Below are 16,714 nucleotides of genomic sequence, written 5' to 3' on the forward strand. Positions count from 1 at the left end.
AGCTGGTGCCCTTGCCTGCTTCCAATAAACCACCAGCTGCAGGCTGCGGTGCTAAAGAATTTTTGATTTCCTGCACACACTCCCCCCACCACCACGCACTCAGACGCTTGCACACAAACACTCTCATACCCCTGTTTTCTAAAGTGGGCAACTAAAAGTCGGGCAGGCTCTCTTGCAGAGTTGATCCCAGCACTGTGTGCACTGAGGCCCAGGCTTCATGGCACAGTTGAGTGCAATTTGGGTTGTGCACTTAAAGTGTGGTTTGTTTCTGTTCTGGAGACATTGCCTGGAACAAAAGAACTGCCTCATGTATGGGGCTCATGTGCAAGATTAACAGACTTCCAGTAAATGTGTTGTCCACTATTGTTGTAATTAGCATGATAAATTTAAATTAAGGAAAATATTATTGTTTAGAACTTCAGTACTGTGGTGAAATTTTCATTCTAAGTACATAAAGTGGTAATAGATTCATGATTTATGCTCTCAGCTTGACCTTTCAAGATGAAGTTTCAGGATGTTTTAAGACAATCTTGTTGAAGATGCACAACTGTTTCAAGTTTCCATTGATGACACAATGGCAGTTTATCTTAAGTTTATTTCAGCCGGACTCTTGACATTAATATGGTGAGAAATCACTTTGATTCAGTGGGTCACAGCTTTTGTGATGACTTGAGAAGCTCTTTTGTTAAGACTAGTCTCCTCAGTTAAGTTTCCATGCGAGCGTGTGCGTTCATACGCACTGTGGGAGGCAAGGTATGGTCTGTGGTACTTCAGAGTAATGGAATCACTCTGAAATGTTAAAAAGTGTGAATCAAGTTGCACTCTTTAAGAACGGCGAGTATATTTGAGTCGGTCACAAAAATGAAGAAGGAATGGCATGAGTAAAAGTGTAGCAGAGCCTCTGTGCTGCAAGCTTCACTGAACCAGTCTAACTTATAGCCTAGCACAATCATTCTACATCTTCCAAACATTACATAGTCCAATAAATCTAATCGATCAATAACTTATTAGCTTGGAATTCTTTTTTTTGTTTGTTTACCAGTGCATTCTTTACAATCTGAGGCATAAATTACCATTTGATATTTTAAAGTATATCTGCGGCACTTTTAAACCGAGGCTCTACTTTTACATGTTGTGGCTTTGAAATGACAACAGGGATGTTGTATATTACACAAATATTTTGTTGGCTCAGAATGAACCCTTTGAAACATCACCCAATAACACACTAACATACAAACTGACCTAGGTGCACCGCACAATCTTATGTTCTGCAAAATACATATACTGTGTTTGTCATTCGAGCCTTGTGGCTTTGAAAAGGATCTTCCAGGTCTCTCTCTGTAGGGATCCTTTCCATGATGCTGTCACACACTTAGAATAACACTCTGAGCCTGTCAGTGGATCAAACAAGCACTTTTAGTGGACCTACTGTGATCAGGTGCAGTTGTCCCAAAGGACTGTTTGGTGGCTGCTGGCTGAGGTGATCTACTGGACAAATTCCAACACTTTTGTACCATCCAGTCATTTAGACACTAAAATATGTAAAAAAAATACCACAGTTATCCTTCATATTGACCAAAAAATAGCTAAAAGCTCCACTAAAGAGAAAGTAACGTCACACCTGAATGACATATTTACAAAACAGAGCTGTGTTTTCCATTATAATCATTTCTCAAGATCATGACTCATGCATGTGATTGGATATTGGTCCAAGTATGTTCAGCAATTACAGTGGTTGCATGGCACTCAGCAGTGCAGCATTCTTGTAAATGTGTGTCAGTGTGTGCACCAGACACATACAAGCTCGTCCATTGCTTCTTTGGAAGACTGTGGTGCCTGCCAGCAACCCTCAACTGTGTCCACTGCCAATTAGTCCCTTTTTATTTGTTTAAATTTTGCTGGACCAAGACACAGCAGTTAGACATTCCATGTGATGCCGTTGGGCTGCTCCTTAAAGCTGCAGAGGATGTTTGTGATTGAAGTTCAGATGGGTTCCTCGCTGTTTCCACTGTTTTTTTTTTTTTAATGTTTTTCATATTTTAACTACCATTTGCTGCTGAATTGTTGGAAGATCTGGTTTGACGAGATCAACACAGTCCCAAACAATCATGATCAGAGCATTTAGGCTTTGCATGCTGAAGAGAGAATGGCATGACATTTTGTTGTGTGTTCTGTGTTCTCACAGTAATGTGTAGCCTCTTTGTTTATATCAACTGGTTTCAAGAGGGCTCTCGCAGTGGCCACAGCGTCAGGTACTGGGCTGATATTTCTGCCAAAAGCTCCTGTTGATTATTTATCCACATTTTATTTAAGCTTTAATTGAATTGGACATTTTTAGTTGCATTCACTCTGGCAGAGTGAATGAGCCCATTGATGGAGCATGGCAGGCCTGCTACCTCCAGAAGTGAGTGTGGGGCTGTGGGTCAATGCTTTGGCACAGTGAATAACAACCTCAGCAATAGAAGCTTTGTCTCTATCTCTGCTAGCAGGGCACCGCTGCCTCAGGCCCTGTTCCACCAGCGCCCCCAGGGACAGCAAGGACTAATCTGCCCCCCTCAGAGCCACCCCCACACATGGGCCGACTGCAGGCCTATAATTATGTACAGTGAAGAGATGTGGATTTTTTTGTTTTTGAAGCCAGGAAACAATCTAACCACTCTGTTGACCTGTAACTGGGTTAGCTGCCAAGTAGTGAATTTCCTTTCCCACAATGGTGGAGCTGCCCAGCCTCCTGAGCGTAGCTTGAATGGTAGACTGTTGTTCTCTGGCTCCGTGCAGTGATGTCTCATCTCGGCCTGTTGATTAAACAGGTAGATGTAAACAGATAATCGATTAGGCTCTAAAACTGTTGTGTAAAGTTGGATACTTTGAAGGCTTCATTTTCAGTAGACTTAATCTGCTGGAGGAGATGGAAAATACTTCAATCACTGAATGCAGTGAGATTTGCTCTAAACATGTAATCTGAGATATGGCAAACTGTTCTCCTCTGGTTTGTATTTAGCTCTCCATGATGCTTTTGTTCTTCTTTTTTGACACACAAAATGAATCCCACAGCCTGATGGCATAATTGCAAAACTCCTTTTCCTTGTATTGCAGAAGACAAGAAAAGCATTGACTTATTGTTAGTTGGTTTTTCATTCAATAGACACCTTTTAAAGTTTTATTATCCAGGTGTTGATTAGATCTTTCATTTACGAGGCGCTTAATAGAGACAGCTTTCTCTATATTAAAGTGTGATTGTTACTACCTTGCGAGTACAGAATGTAAAATCTTCTCCTTTTGCTTGGTCAATCGCTTGGGACACATTGCTTAACTTTCCCTTGGGGGTTCAAGGTTGAACAAGTCAGTTGTCTCCTATGTCGCTCAGGTCCATCTCTCTGAGTTTAGGCTCCTCCTCGCAGCTGCCCTCCTACTATTCACAGTAGCAAAATGGCTCCTTCTTCTGTTATCAACTATATAGGGATGTTTTGCAAAGCCGATTGGCACAACACATCCTCATTGCGTAGATAACATAGAGGCAAAGCTGCTAATAAATACTTTGTCTTCTTTGCAGAAATAGGAGGCCACTGTGATTTGAAGCGCACTCTCTTGACTTTTCTCCATTATTAAATACGTGTCCTCTGTAAGTTTTGCTCTGGATTCTGTCAGTACTTAAAATTCACTTTCTCTGATCTATCAAGATTACTCTCAAGAGACTCCTCATTTGTTCCTTTACACTGCATTGATCGGCACAGAGCAGAACAGGGTGTGTTGTATGTGTCACAGTGTTTTGAATGGTAGATCTGAAACCCCTACAGGAAGATGTTTCGAAAGAGTGCGGTCAAAGTTCTCTTGGCTACCATGTCACTTTTGTCTGTGTTTCTTGTCCCTTAATGTAGTCAGGTAGTGGTTGAAGGGGCTGGCTAGTGCCACACCAAATCCCTGACAAGGTTTTTAAAATCTTGGTTCAAGGAGTGAATAAGACTCAACTGCAAGTTTGACTTCCTAAGCAAAGCCTTGGCTTTTCTAGTGAAGTTGCGCAGTGGTTAAATAGTTTAATAGTGTGGCTTCCTTTACCAGTTCCAAGGTATGAGTTTAACTTATTCTCAGAATGTGGATGTGAATGTGTGAACAGCCAATGAACACATACCAGCCACCATTTTTTCTCACCAGCCGACATTTACAACATGCATTTGGTTGCAACATAAACAGGTTTACCAAGGTAAAACTAATATAATTAATGTATTAATGTAATATAACAACCCTGCAACACATCCCTTCTTCATGAAGGTTCTAGTGTTCAGTACTCCTCTCTGGCTCACTTGGTCTCCCTTGCACGGTCTTCATCAGTTTGAAAATGCTGTAGACCGCACCATACACATCCAACATGTGTGTGTGTCCTAACCCTAACCCTGAGCAGTGTAATGATTCTTAATCCTGCATTAAACCCAGTATGGAAAAGCCATGTTAAACCATTCACACCACTGGTAAGCACTGGGTTTCCTAAGTTCTTGTTCCAGTCATAAAGGGGTTGAAATAATGCTGCCTGACCAGAGTTACTTGGGCTGACAAAAGGGTGCTTGGAGGGAATGTGGGCTGGCATGGTAAGAGGACTAGGGTCACTCAAATAACCCTTCTTGTGTGACATCAAATTAAAGAAATGATACGTGTAAGCATCCCATTAGGACACAAACATAGCCAGGTTAAGTAAAGTCTTCAGAAATAGGTAACTTTTTTCTTTGAGAGCATAAAGGGCATGGGTGGTCCTGTTTGGTTTAGTTTGCATGTGTTATTGCACAATCATTTCATAACAACCACTGAAAACACAGAACAGAATTTTGAAGAGCTTGAAGGAGAGATGTTTTCTCATTTTAGTACTTTGAAGCACAGCTGTGAATGTTTCCCAAGTCGGTAGCAGCATGCAGCGTGCATTTGGACACATGCACATGTGAGCCTTGCAGTTTCGTATCCTTTAGATTAGTTTGTGTCCCATTTTGGTCATGGTCTAAATTAGCAGGTCTCCTCACAGCAGGCTAACAGTTGTAGCAACATAAACCCGCAGCAGCATCTTTACTGGGGATAAGAGCATGAAAGAAAATGCTGCACACAAGTTTACATGGGCCCACAACTGTCTTGCATTGAAACAGAACTCCAAATCTGTTAGCAAGTTCTACTGTATGTGCAGAATGCAGTTATTCCCTCTGGAAGAGTTGGAAAAGTCTGAAAAAGACTTATGTAAGACTCAGACTTACGTGTGAGAGACCGTCAGGGACACTATATAGTAAAGCCATGCAGTGTCAGAAATCAAGCAGTGATTCTTGGGAATCAACTGTTCTGTGGAGCTGCCTCACATTGGAACAGATCTTTATGTAGAGATCAGACTAGCATTCGCCCCCTTCTGTGCTTAATAAGTGAGTGTTGATGTTAAGATCAGTTGGAAAGGCTGGTTTTCCCAGTAGTCCGTCAGAGGTGGTTTCCTCCCCCTGCTACTTTTTTATTAAGCGGCTTTGTGGGGAGGAGAGTTTCTGAAATGAATGCCATCTATTCTCATTGAGGATCTCTGAAATTTTGTTTTGAAAGCTCCCAGGCATAATGAAATAGACAACCTCAAATGTCTGACGGATGTCTTGTAGAGTGAAGTTGCAATAGACCAAAGTGGCTCCTTCCCTTCCACTTGGGCATGCTTTTTTATTCATTGAATGTTAACAGAACACAGACTTCTCCAGCTCATGTGTCCATGCTAAGATTCCCTTCTGAGTACTTTAGACCAGAGACAAACTCAGTTTTCTGTTTGCATGTTTGTGTTTTTACATAAAGCATATAGAGAACAGTGTTTTCTCATTAGATGATTTCCCTTTTTTTTTCTTTGTTTCAATTCAGAAGATGTTCAAGATGAAGGCGGTTTGCTGCCACGAGTGACGCCCCAGTGCGCTAAACAGAACAAGCAGTCCTGACCAGGCAACATACGAATGGCCCAGGGAAGCCACCAGATTGACATTCAGGTTTTGCATGACCTGCGCCAGAAGTTCCCTGAAGTCCCAGAGGGTATTGTCTCCCAGTGTGTTCTGAAGGTGAGAAAGTTCACGCTACTGACACCTGAAAAGATGATTTCTGCAGAGTAAAGCCCGGCTGATAGATCCTATGGCCAGTATTTGCTCATTGGAGATATAAGGGTACCAAATAACAAGCAGTATAGATATGTTAATGATACAGTAATTTAAAACCAATATCACCTATGCATGTAGTTATTTTTCTACTGTAAAATATTCTGCTATGTGCATATCTTTCACAATTCTTTTATAACAAAATTCAACTTAATAAAAATGGTTGTCAATTGTTGTTGTTTATTTATGACAAAAAAAATAAGAAAAGTATTTTCTATTCAGACTTTTTAGTTGTTAAATATGGGTGTCCAGTATGGGCTGGGTTCACTGTTCACTATTTTAACAGACCAAAGAATGAGCCCAAAAATATTACTACCTGAAGGACTGACATGAATGCACAGACTTCACATATATACAATCATAGGAAAGATCTGAGGGACAATAATGAATTAGAGGTAACTCAACAAGTGTTTTCTTAAAATTGTCATCTGAAACATTGATATTGCACAATAAGTTTATTTCTTCTCTCTCTTCTTCCTTCAGAACAACAACAATTTAGACGCCTGCTGTGAATACTTGTCCCAGGTCAGTCCAGGCTACCTGTACAGTGAAGAAGGAAACCTCAGCTTTTCTGACGACCCCAGCTTTACCAGGCTCCGTAATCACATGACCCAGCTGAACCTGGGCCTGCAGTCTCAGAATGTGCATGTGGCCCCGGTTCGGGACGGCCTGAGAATGAACGGCAGCCGGACTCTGGCCCACAGCCTGAGTGACGGGCCCCTCCAGACAGGCCAGGCCCCCAACAGTGACTTCTTTCAGCAGGAGCCCCAGTCAGCCCCAGTGCAGGTACCCTCCAGCCTCAATGTATTTGGTGTGATGGAGCCCACACGCAAACCACAGCCTCCACAGCACCTTGGACTCTACCCTCTGGGTGTCAAAGGAACGACGATGGGTGTCCAGCAGACACCACGCTTCAACCCCATTACCGTGACACTAGCCCCCAATATCCAGACAGGTCGCAACACCCCCACTTCTTTGCACATACACGGCGGGCCACAGTCGGGCCTCAGCAGTCCACAGGGTAACTCTATCTATATCAGGCCCTATGTTAGCCAGTCCGGTACGACCCGGCAGAACCAGCAGCAGGGAGGCAGGGCCCAGTACAGTCCCACTTCCCAGCCCCAGCAGATCTACCAGATCTCACACCCTTCATCCCTGTCTGGCTCCTGGTCCGGCCCTCAGCATGCCTCCTCCTCACATACCTCACAGCACCAGACCCAGGGCCACCAGACGTCTCATGTCTACATGCCAATCAGCTCCCCCACAAATCCCCAAGCGCCCTCCATTCTCCCCAGTGGAAGCCAGGCCTCTTCCTCTAGTGTCTCCTCGTGCTCTTCTTCCTCTTCCTCCTCCTCTGTCATGCCGACGTCCCTGTCTACCATCAGCCAGTACAACATCCAGAACATCTCCACTGGCCCACGGAAGAATCAGATAGAGATCAAACTTGAATCTCCTCAGAGGAGCAACTCCACAACTACAACAGCCGTACTGCGGACAAGCAGCGGATCCCGGTCCTCCTCCACTTCCTCCTCCTGCCCTTCCTCTTCCTCTTCTTCAACCGGAGTGGCTGCTGTCCCCACCACCCCTCTGTCCATTGGAGGTCCTGGTCTGAGCCGCAGCCAGCCCACTGTTTACATCTCTGCCAGCCCGCCTACTGCTGCTACCACTCCCTCTGAGGAGGCCGTCATGGCCTCAGCCGGCTCCCGCTCCCAACCCAAGTTTTACATTTCTGCCAATGCCTCCAGTGACGACAGTGGGGTAAGGAACCCTCCCACAGTCTACATCTCAGCCAACCCTCCCCTGCAGGGGCCCTCAGGGGCCAGGAACATGGGGGGCCAAGTGAGCATGGGCCCCGCCTACATCCACCACCATCCTCCGAAGTCCCGTGCCTCTGTGGGAGGGGGAGGCACAGCTTCTTCGCCGCGTGTGGTGGTGACTCAGCCCAACACCAAATACACTTTTAAAATCACAGTGTCCCCCAATAAGCCCCCAGCTGTGTCCCCCGGAGTTGTGTCCCCTACATTTGAGCCCAACAATCTCCTTAGCCAACCCTCAGACCACCATTTTGTGGAGCCAGACCCCCTCCATCTCTCAGACCCGCTGTCGCCACACAGGGAGAGGCCGAGTGAGCCACGCAGACTCAGCATGGGCTCTGATGACGCAGCATATACTCAAGGTGAGCAATGCTGTGTGCCATCACTTTGATCATAATCCCAGTCTATATGTAACAAATGTACTTGAAATTCAACAGGGGAAAAATCTCCTAGAAAAGATTCTCACGTCTTCATAGTTCATACTCTAAAAACGTTTTCTAAAATGTTTATTTTTTCTTTTGATTATATTGATTATAATCAATATACACTATCAATATACGCTATGCTAGCTACAATGTTAAGTACAATACTTAACATTGTAGCTAGCACAGATCAGCTCTTATGCTGTCAAGGTTGTGAATACATAGTTTAGATAAGGAATTAACACCCTCAACTTGGACCAAACAGTCCAAAATGTCCAATAATTATTTACACTGAGTCGTCCATCGAGCAGGCCTCTGGTGTCCTGTCAGAGCTGTTTGCTTCACTGGTTATTGGTAGTTAAGCAAATGTCAAGTGCCTAAGGAGTGCAACAGAGAAGGGACCAGTTTTTGGACCCGTTTTAACAATGAATAATATGATACTGGTTGCTACCAGCGGGTCTAAATGCTTTTTCCACTGCATCCTGCCAAGAAACTAATTTTACTATAAAGTATACTGTGTGATTTTAAAAGTCTCTTTCCATAACATTGACTCTAATGTAATTCTTGTGCCAAACGGAGTATTCTTGCTGTCACTAATGTTCAGTCAGCGTAGAAACACCGCTCTATATGTTAAAGACAGAGGTGACTCGCTCAGCGAGGGCCAGTGTGATGACTGTAGTGTGAGTCCTCTGCACTAAATGCTGTGTTTGCTTCAAAGACCCCTGAGATTAGCGGATTCTGCAGTGTGAGTCAAACGTGTCAGAGCACACTGCCGTTTCCTTTTTTGGGCTTTTCACTGCATTACGTGTGAGTCACCGGCTGTGGCTCCTGCACTGTGGTGACTACCACCAAGAGGGGCTCTACATCGGGCAAGCTGCCTCTGCTGCTGACCCCCAACAGCCCAGTTTTCTCCTCCTTTATCTGCTTTTGCTTGAAAAAAATGTATATTGACATTAACTGAAGTGCAATCGTAGCTGCACCTGTCACCACATAGCTGTTAATTAAACATTAATGTGCCACCAGTTACCTTTCACACAGAACTGTAGCTCCTAGTGTGTGGCAGCAGAGTAAGAGCAGAGCATTGTAATGACATCAGTTGGTTGAAGACCCAATTCTGACTGGCAAGTGATGTCCTCTTTCAGTCCACAGTCAGTTAACGGTCTGTTTGGATAACTCACATAACACTTAAGGAAGTATTTCACTGCTGGAAAGATGGTCTTTTCATAAAACTGGGCTGTCTACGCAGTACAACAGTGCAAATATTTTTAAAATTGGTGCTACTGGACCAGAGAAAACAGAGAAAAATGGCTGTGGTATTCTCATTTACAACCAGTATGCACTACACTGCTAGTCTCACCGGCTGGCAGTACTTGACTCTCTGCTGTAGTGTCCTCCTCCTCCTCCATATGCCATAATTCCTCTAGTCTGAATGTCTGATTCCAGTTTCAAGCTGGTAAAATGATAGCTGACAGAAAATGAGGTAGTTCAAACTGTAGTTCAAACATCATTCCTAGAGCTCGCAAAAGTCCTCAGCAGGCTTGGAGTCCAGGCAACACGGAAGAAAGTTGACCATTGTTCATCTGCACATACTACCTACACAGTAATGATACCTCTTTACCTGGACATGACCCTTTTGTTTTTTTGAATGCAGATATTTGATTTTGTCTGTTTGTTATTGTGGGTTCAGAAACTGCACCTTTTGAGCTCAGTTCAGATAATAAGATTGATGTTTTTCATTTAGTGACGTGACTAACCTTTGGATAATAATGGGACTTCCTCCCCTAAATTCCTGAATCTCAAAGACGAAGGCAAAATGAAGTCTCTCTCTGTAACTGCATGACCTATTTGTCAGCTCAACATGATTTGATAGTTTAGGAGAAATTAGACATTATTTTCAGAAGAGCTTCCAGGTGTTTTCAGTTTGAAGGTTTAAAGATAGCTGACAGTTCCTAGACATTTATCTAATCACACATGAGGTGGGTTCACGTTGAGCAAAGAAGAGAACGGCCATTGTACCGTTCATTTGAATGACAACAAATTAGTGGCATGGGACTGCCAAGGAAGATTAGCTTTAAACAATATTTCATGTGAAATGATACATTTTTAAGCAGCCTGTAGGAAAGTAATTGCTCGTTATCACATACTAAAATAATAACAACATGGCATTAGTTGTGTGTAGGAGGAGAGAGAGAGAGTTGTTTATCAGTGACTGTCTTCGTAGGAGGTGTTACAACCTATCAACAGATGCAGGAACTATCATGCCTTATTGGAAACATGCTGCACAGACTTGAGCAGGGCATGTGCGTGGTTCTGTATTAAACAGAGCAGCAGAATTGGCCTGAAGCGGTCTGCTAACAGGGGTTAGTGTGATGTCTCCGTGTTAACACAATAGGCGATGAAGTGCAGATTTGGGGTGATGAATCCAATGTAGTTCCCCTGTCTCTCCTTACACAAAGTTGTCTTTATGCTCAGGGAATTATGGTCAAAACTGGTTTGACTGGTGTATTCAGGGATCAGCCTGTGGTGCACCTGCAAATGTGTCAGTGCTGTGGACTGAATTTTCCTTGAAGGGATCGTTAGGAGCAGTTTTTGTTTTAATCTGCAGTTTTTGGTTATGGGGGTGTCTCAATACATTACTCTTTTGAATGTCTTTCCCTCTTGATTGTGTTGATACTTGTATCATGTTAAATCACTCTTACATTTTCTAGAAACTTGTGAAAGTAAATGACTGTAGCACAGAGGAGACAGCTGCTGACAGTACTGCCTGTGTGTGTTGTTCAGCGTTGTTGGTGCATCAGAAGGCCCGCATGGAGAGGCTGTGGCATGAGCTGGAGCTGAAGAAGAAGAAGCTGGAGAAGCTAAAAGAGGAGGTCAACGAGATGGAGAACGACTTGACCAGGAGACGGCTGGAGAGATCCAACTCTGCCTCCCAGATTCCTTCTGTGAGCTTAAATCAGTGATTCAAAAGATGTAGAACTATTTGTTTGTTTGCATTTTTTGATAAATTATGATGTGTTTCATTGAGAACAGTGATCATCAGTGTGATATAATAAGTAGAGTAATAAGTTTCAGTTGGGATGTTTGAAAGGGAAAATATCAGGGAACTCTAAACATCCGTCATCGGCAGATCAATCTATTTAAAAACCCAGTTCAATATGATTTTATTAGCAGTTAACTCAGAAAGGCATGTGATTAAGAGCCATCTTCATAACTGCAAACACATGTTTTTTTTTCTGGTTATTACTGACAGATAAAAGACAAAACTAAATGATTTGGGCCACATTGACATTCTTGGTTCCAGCTCATGGCACATCCTACACCCTGCACCCTGTAACTATGCTGATTACAGGCTCTGTTTGTGATTTGGCTGATATCGTCCATATTTTCAGACAGACAGAGCACAATTTGTGTCAGATTCACTTCTCAGTTAATCCTGCAGCAAAGTTCTGCAGCTACTAGAGAGGAATAGCTAAAATGGAGATGGTGAGAGATCAAAGGAAAACACAAAGGGAACATGTCCTTTCATATTTATTTTCTGCACAGCTTCATGTTTATGTTAGATTCCCAGCTGTGAGTTTGTTGAAACCTCTTGAGTTCAGATGAAGTGCCGCTCTTCAGTCAGCTATTAAAGTATGAATCAACAGGGGAAAGTGGCTGCCGAAGGTTAATTGACTGGTGTTGCTGAGCTCAGTAGCTTCTTTGTTCAGTGTTGTTTACTGAGAGCAGCCAGCTCTGCTCCTGACACAATCACAGATCTGCTCCACTCACTTAGCATCAGGGTGTCTAACCAGCAGATCCATCCTTTCTCGTTTTCTTTCAGATTGAGGAAATGAAGCAGTTGCGATGCAAAAACAGGTTACTTCAGATCGACATTGACTGCCTCACCAAAGAAATTGATCTCCTTCAAACAAGAGGTATGATTCTGTCTCTCTCTCTGATATATAATATTCACTGTGTTCAGGTGTCTTAGAAGATGAGTGCGATGTTCATAAACCTGGGCCCTAGTTTTTATACATTTTCAATCGACCAATCAGTCCTTATTTATATAGCACCAATTCATAAAAATGTTATGTCAAGACACTTTTCATAAAACAGCAGATCTAGACCAAACTCTTTAATTATGAGAGACCCAAAAATTCAAGAACTCAAAATTAAGGATTCAAGAATCCCCACATGAGCAGCATCAGGTGACTATGGCAAGAAAAACTCAGAGCTCAGACAGAATCCGGCTCAGAGGTGGGTGGGGGGTCCGTGTTGGGTGTGAGTGGGACAGAGGGGGATGGGGGGGTTCCGGCTCCAAGGAAGATACCAAGTTTATAACACATTGAAGGACATGAAGCATAGAGATGGAGAGAGGAGCTCAGTGCATCATAGGAAGACCCCCGGCAGTCTAAGCCTATAGCAGCATAACTAGGGGCTGGTCCAAGGCCTGAGCCAGCCCTAAACTATAGGCTTTATCACTAAGGAAGGTTTTTAGCCTATTTGTGAACACCCCTTGGACCCAGACTGAAGAAGATTTCACAGGAGAGGAGACTGGTTGTAGAAAGCCCTGCAGTTTTGAATTTGAAATGACTGGTAGGTACAAAGCATTGTGGAATTGGTCCAGTAGATTGCCTCTGCCAGCAGGAGAAGAACAAGCTATGATTTAATCCCTCGGGGGAATGGCTCCTGATCAAAGTACATCTATCAAAAGTAATGTTTTTGCTTTTGACAGGCTCAGATTTTTATCAAAAGTATCTGACGACATTACAGAAAGGAGATAGACCTGGTTGATCCTTTTTGTTTAACCACAACAGCTGCTGTATTGCACTATTCAGACCCACTATTCAGACTCCATTGACAAAAAGTCATTTTACCTTGCAGAACACAGGAACAGCTGGTCTACCGCTGCCTTGATCGGTTAGTTTTTGTGTTATTGTGTGTTACACAGATATTGTGTTGAATCTGAACGTAAGCTTCAAAACACCACAGTCACACAGCAACACAAAAAACGAATTGATCGAGACGGCGTTAAATCAGCAGCTGTAAAATTGCTGTTTTTGTCAGCAGAGTCTGGTGCCTGGATTCAAGTGTTTGTGGTTAAACCAAAAGGATCTTCCAGGTCCATCTCTGTAGGGATCCTTTCCATGATGCTGTCAGGCACTTCGAACCACATTCACAGTCAGTGGCAAAAAAAAAGTGGACTGACATTGCCCCAAAGGATTACATCCCAACTACTGTAGCTTGTTAGCCACCTGTTCTTGGCTGCTGACAGAGGCAATCCACTGAACCAACTGCAAAACTTTTTGTACTTGCCAATCATTGTGAGCCCCAAATATGTAAAAATGGGGCCCAGGTTTGAAGATACCAAAGTTATCCTTTAAACTGGCATTCAGTTCCTGCATGTGTTGGATATTTAAGCTAGCAGTAAGTCAGTGAGTGGGGGAGGTCAGATTTGATCCAGGGTCTGCAGCTGTAGGACATCGGTCAGGCCCGCTCACATCCCCTCGGCACATGCAGTCAAGTTGCTGCCATTGTACTTTTAACTACCAGTTCTTCCTGAATTGCATCCTGTTACTGGTTGGTAGCAAGGGATTTATTGGCCCCCTGGCAGCGCTCCACCACTATGAGAGACGGAGCCACCGACCACACGGTTTACACAGGTGGAGGAAGGCAAGAGTTGGCTCACATGAATGAACAGTAACTCTCAGTCACTAAAGTCAGAATTGGGATTAAGGGTTAGGGTAAGATCTAACCCCTACCCCTGGGATTCAACCCCAGATGTTGTCAGACAAACAGAGCAGTTATGGTGCCAAACCACAGTCACCTTGTATAACATAGTATAACATAGATTTAATATTTTTATAGTTCATAGTGAAGCTGTTGTGGCATCTGATCCAAGAGCAGGGGCGGCACACCAAGCCATGTTTAAGAAGTCATGACTTTATCGCTTTTTGGGGAAAAAATGGTTTAACCTGAGTCATCCTGCAGTGTCATTACAGTACAATCTTGTTTGTGGAGAAATCAGACCATCCTGATGAGTCTGTGGATGTGACATTTCTGTTCATATGGCTGCATGTATTTGTAATTGCATGTCCTCACTGTTTTATTTTCATTCAAAACATGTTGTTGGGTTTGCACCATTATGCTTAAATTTGCGGAAATAATTAGATATAAATCTGATATGTGTGGCTGTTTCTCTATGGAGGTTGAGTATAGAAGTGATAGTGGTGGATAAAGGTGCCGGGTTAGAAAGAGAACACTTTGACTGTGTGTGTTTAGCAGTGTGGCTAAACGATAACCTAACAGCACATCAGTCAAACTGCTTACTCCAGGCTAAACAGAAAGTGAACCTGTGGCTCCACTCTTTGTCCATGTGTTTACAGGACCACACTTTAATCCCAGTGCAATCCACAATTTTTATGACAACATTGGATTCCTTGGTCCTGTCCCACCCAAACCCAAAGGTACTTTATCTATTGGTAAGTTTAGAAAAGGTTGCATGGTCATATCTGGACATTACTCATGTCATTGTATTGGTTTAACCACATTAAAACTGCCCCCATGTATTTTGTCTTGTCATGTTTTCAGACTGTACTTGCTGACTCTAAAGACTGTCAGTGGGGTTGCATGTTTAGATAATCAGCTACAAACTGGGTTTACTAAAATACACTGTTCCAAATCCAATCACCACTAAAGGTTGATCGTACTAACTTTACTCCTCCATTCATGTTTTCATCAGGGTTGTACCAGTGTGGGTTGTGGAAGGCCGACACTAGAGAATGTATTTACTTCAAATGTACTCGGTGCTTCCCACCAAATATTTGACTTTCATCGTTTCATCCATTTTACATTTCCAAGTTTTATTGAAAAGTAAATGAATAGATACATGTTCAGATTTTCAGTGTTGTCGCTGATTACATGACAGAAGCCCAAGATACTGGTTCAACCCTGTTTATCAGTGATTACTGATTTCTTCACTTCTGCACTTGTCTTCTTCCCTCCTCCTGTTCTGCAATCCTTTTCCATCCATCCATCCATCCATCCATCCCTTGCTCTCTGCTTGGCTCCATCACACCTGGGCCAGACAAGAGAGGCTGTAGATATAATGTCACCTCTGAGCTCATGATGGAGCGCTCCTCTGGTCCTTCCCCTCCTCTCCCTCTCGGTTGGTATCTCTGTCCTTCTCTCCTCTCATTCTGCCTCCTTTTATCATCAGCCATGTATCTTTTCTTTAAAGGACAACTTGGATGTTTAAAACCTGGGCCTTATTGTCCACATCCTGGTAGAGTGACTGGTAGGTAGTAAAAGTGTTGGAACTGGTCCAGTAGATCACCTCAGCCAGCAGCCACCAAACGGGCTGCAATGGCTGCAACGTGATCCTTTGGGACAACTGCACCTGATCACAGTAGGTCCACTAAAAGAGCTTGTTTGATCCACTGACAGGCTCAGAGTGTTATTCTAAGTGTGTGACAGCATCATGGAAAGGATCCCTACAGAGACACAGTTGGACTCTGTAAATTGGGTGTATTGGCAAAATTTTCAAGTCAAACAAGAACAATTTAAATAGCTCAACATAACTAATATTACAGGTGGTTTCTCCAAATTCAACACAAAATGCCACTTTTAATAACTACTGCTGTCTCAAAATTATTCACCCCCTGAATAGAATCCCTCACAAGAGCACTCATTTGCAAATCTGGTGTTGTCTGTACTAGTTAGAGGTTTGTTCAGAGTGACGCTGCATGTTAGAAATATGGAAGAGAATTGTCCAAAAAGTTAAGAAGAGATCACTGCCTTGTACAAACAGGGAAAATGATACAAAAAGACAGTGAAGGCACTGAATGTTCCCAGAGATACTGTTGGAAGCACAGTTCACCTGGACGTGGCAGAGGAAGCTAGAAGGAGGCAGGAGGACAAAAACCCTCAAGAGACTGCAGAAGACCTGCAGTAAGACTTGGTGGCAGCAGGCTCTGAGGTTTCACTTCCTACAGTAAGACACATACTAAACACTGAAGGCCTCCGTGACCGAACTCCAAGAGGTTCACCACTACTGACCTACCGCTGCTGGGATTGTGTTCTGTGGAGCGATGAAACAAAATGGTAACTTTTCAGGTCTGTGGATCAGCAGTATGTCTGGAGGAGGAAGAATGAGGCAGACGCTGAAAAGAACCCCCTGCCTACAGTGAAGCATGGAGGTGGATCAGTGATGCTCTGGGGCTGCTTTGCTTCTTTGGCTTCAGAAAAGGTTCTGGAAGATACTGGATTGGCCGTCACAGTCACGTGACTTGAATCCCATAGAAAACCTCTGGAAGGATTTGAAGAAGACGGTTGCAGCACAAAAACCCGTGAACAT

General features: G+C 43.4%; 1 protein-coding gene across 5 annotated transcripts in view; it reads left to right on the forward strand.

The window, feature by feature from the left end:
- Nucleotides 1–16,714, forward strand: part of tab2 (TGF-beta activated kinase 1 (MAP3K7) binding protein 2) — a 38,110-nt gene that overhangs the window by 18,225 nt on the left and 3,171 nt on the right. Inside the window, exons 2-7 of one of the 5 annotated variants that reach the window (XM_070849179.1) lie at nucleotides 5,860–6,050; nucleotides 6,627–8,319; nucleotides 11,161–11,321; nucleotides 12,200–12,293; nucleotides 14,745–14,840; nucleotides 15,446–15,526. In XM_070849179.1, coding sequence (XP_070705280.1) covers nucleotides 5,949–6,050; nucleotides 6,627–8,319; nucleotides 11,161–11,321; nucleotides 12,200–12,293; nucleotides 14,745–14,840; nucleotides 15,446–15,526 — 2,227 coding nt within the window. In that variant the 5' untranslated portion in view covers nucleotides 5,860–5,948. The remainder of the gene's footprint in view (nucleotides 1–5,859; nucleotides 6,051–6,626; nucleotides 8,320–11,160; nucleotides 11,322–12,199; nucleotides 12,294–14,744; nucleotides 14,841–15,445; nucleotides 15,527–16,714) is intronic. The other 4 variants (XM_070849181.1, XM_070849180.1, XM_070849182.1 and 1 more) reach the window with 4 other exon arrangements.

This window comes from Pempheris klunzingeri, chromosome 18 (genome assembly GCF_042242105.1).
Source record: "Pempheris klunzingeri isolate RE-2024b chromosome 18, fPemKlu1.hap1, whole genome shotgun sequence".
In the NCBI taxonomy this organism is placed as follows: domain Eukaryota; kingdom Metazoa; phylum Chordata; class Actinopteri; order Acropomatiformes; family Pempheridae; genus Pempheris; species Pempheris klunzingeri.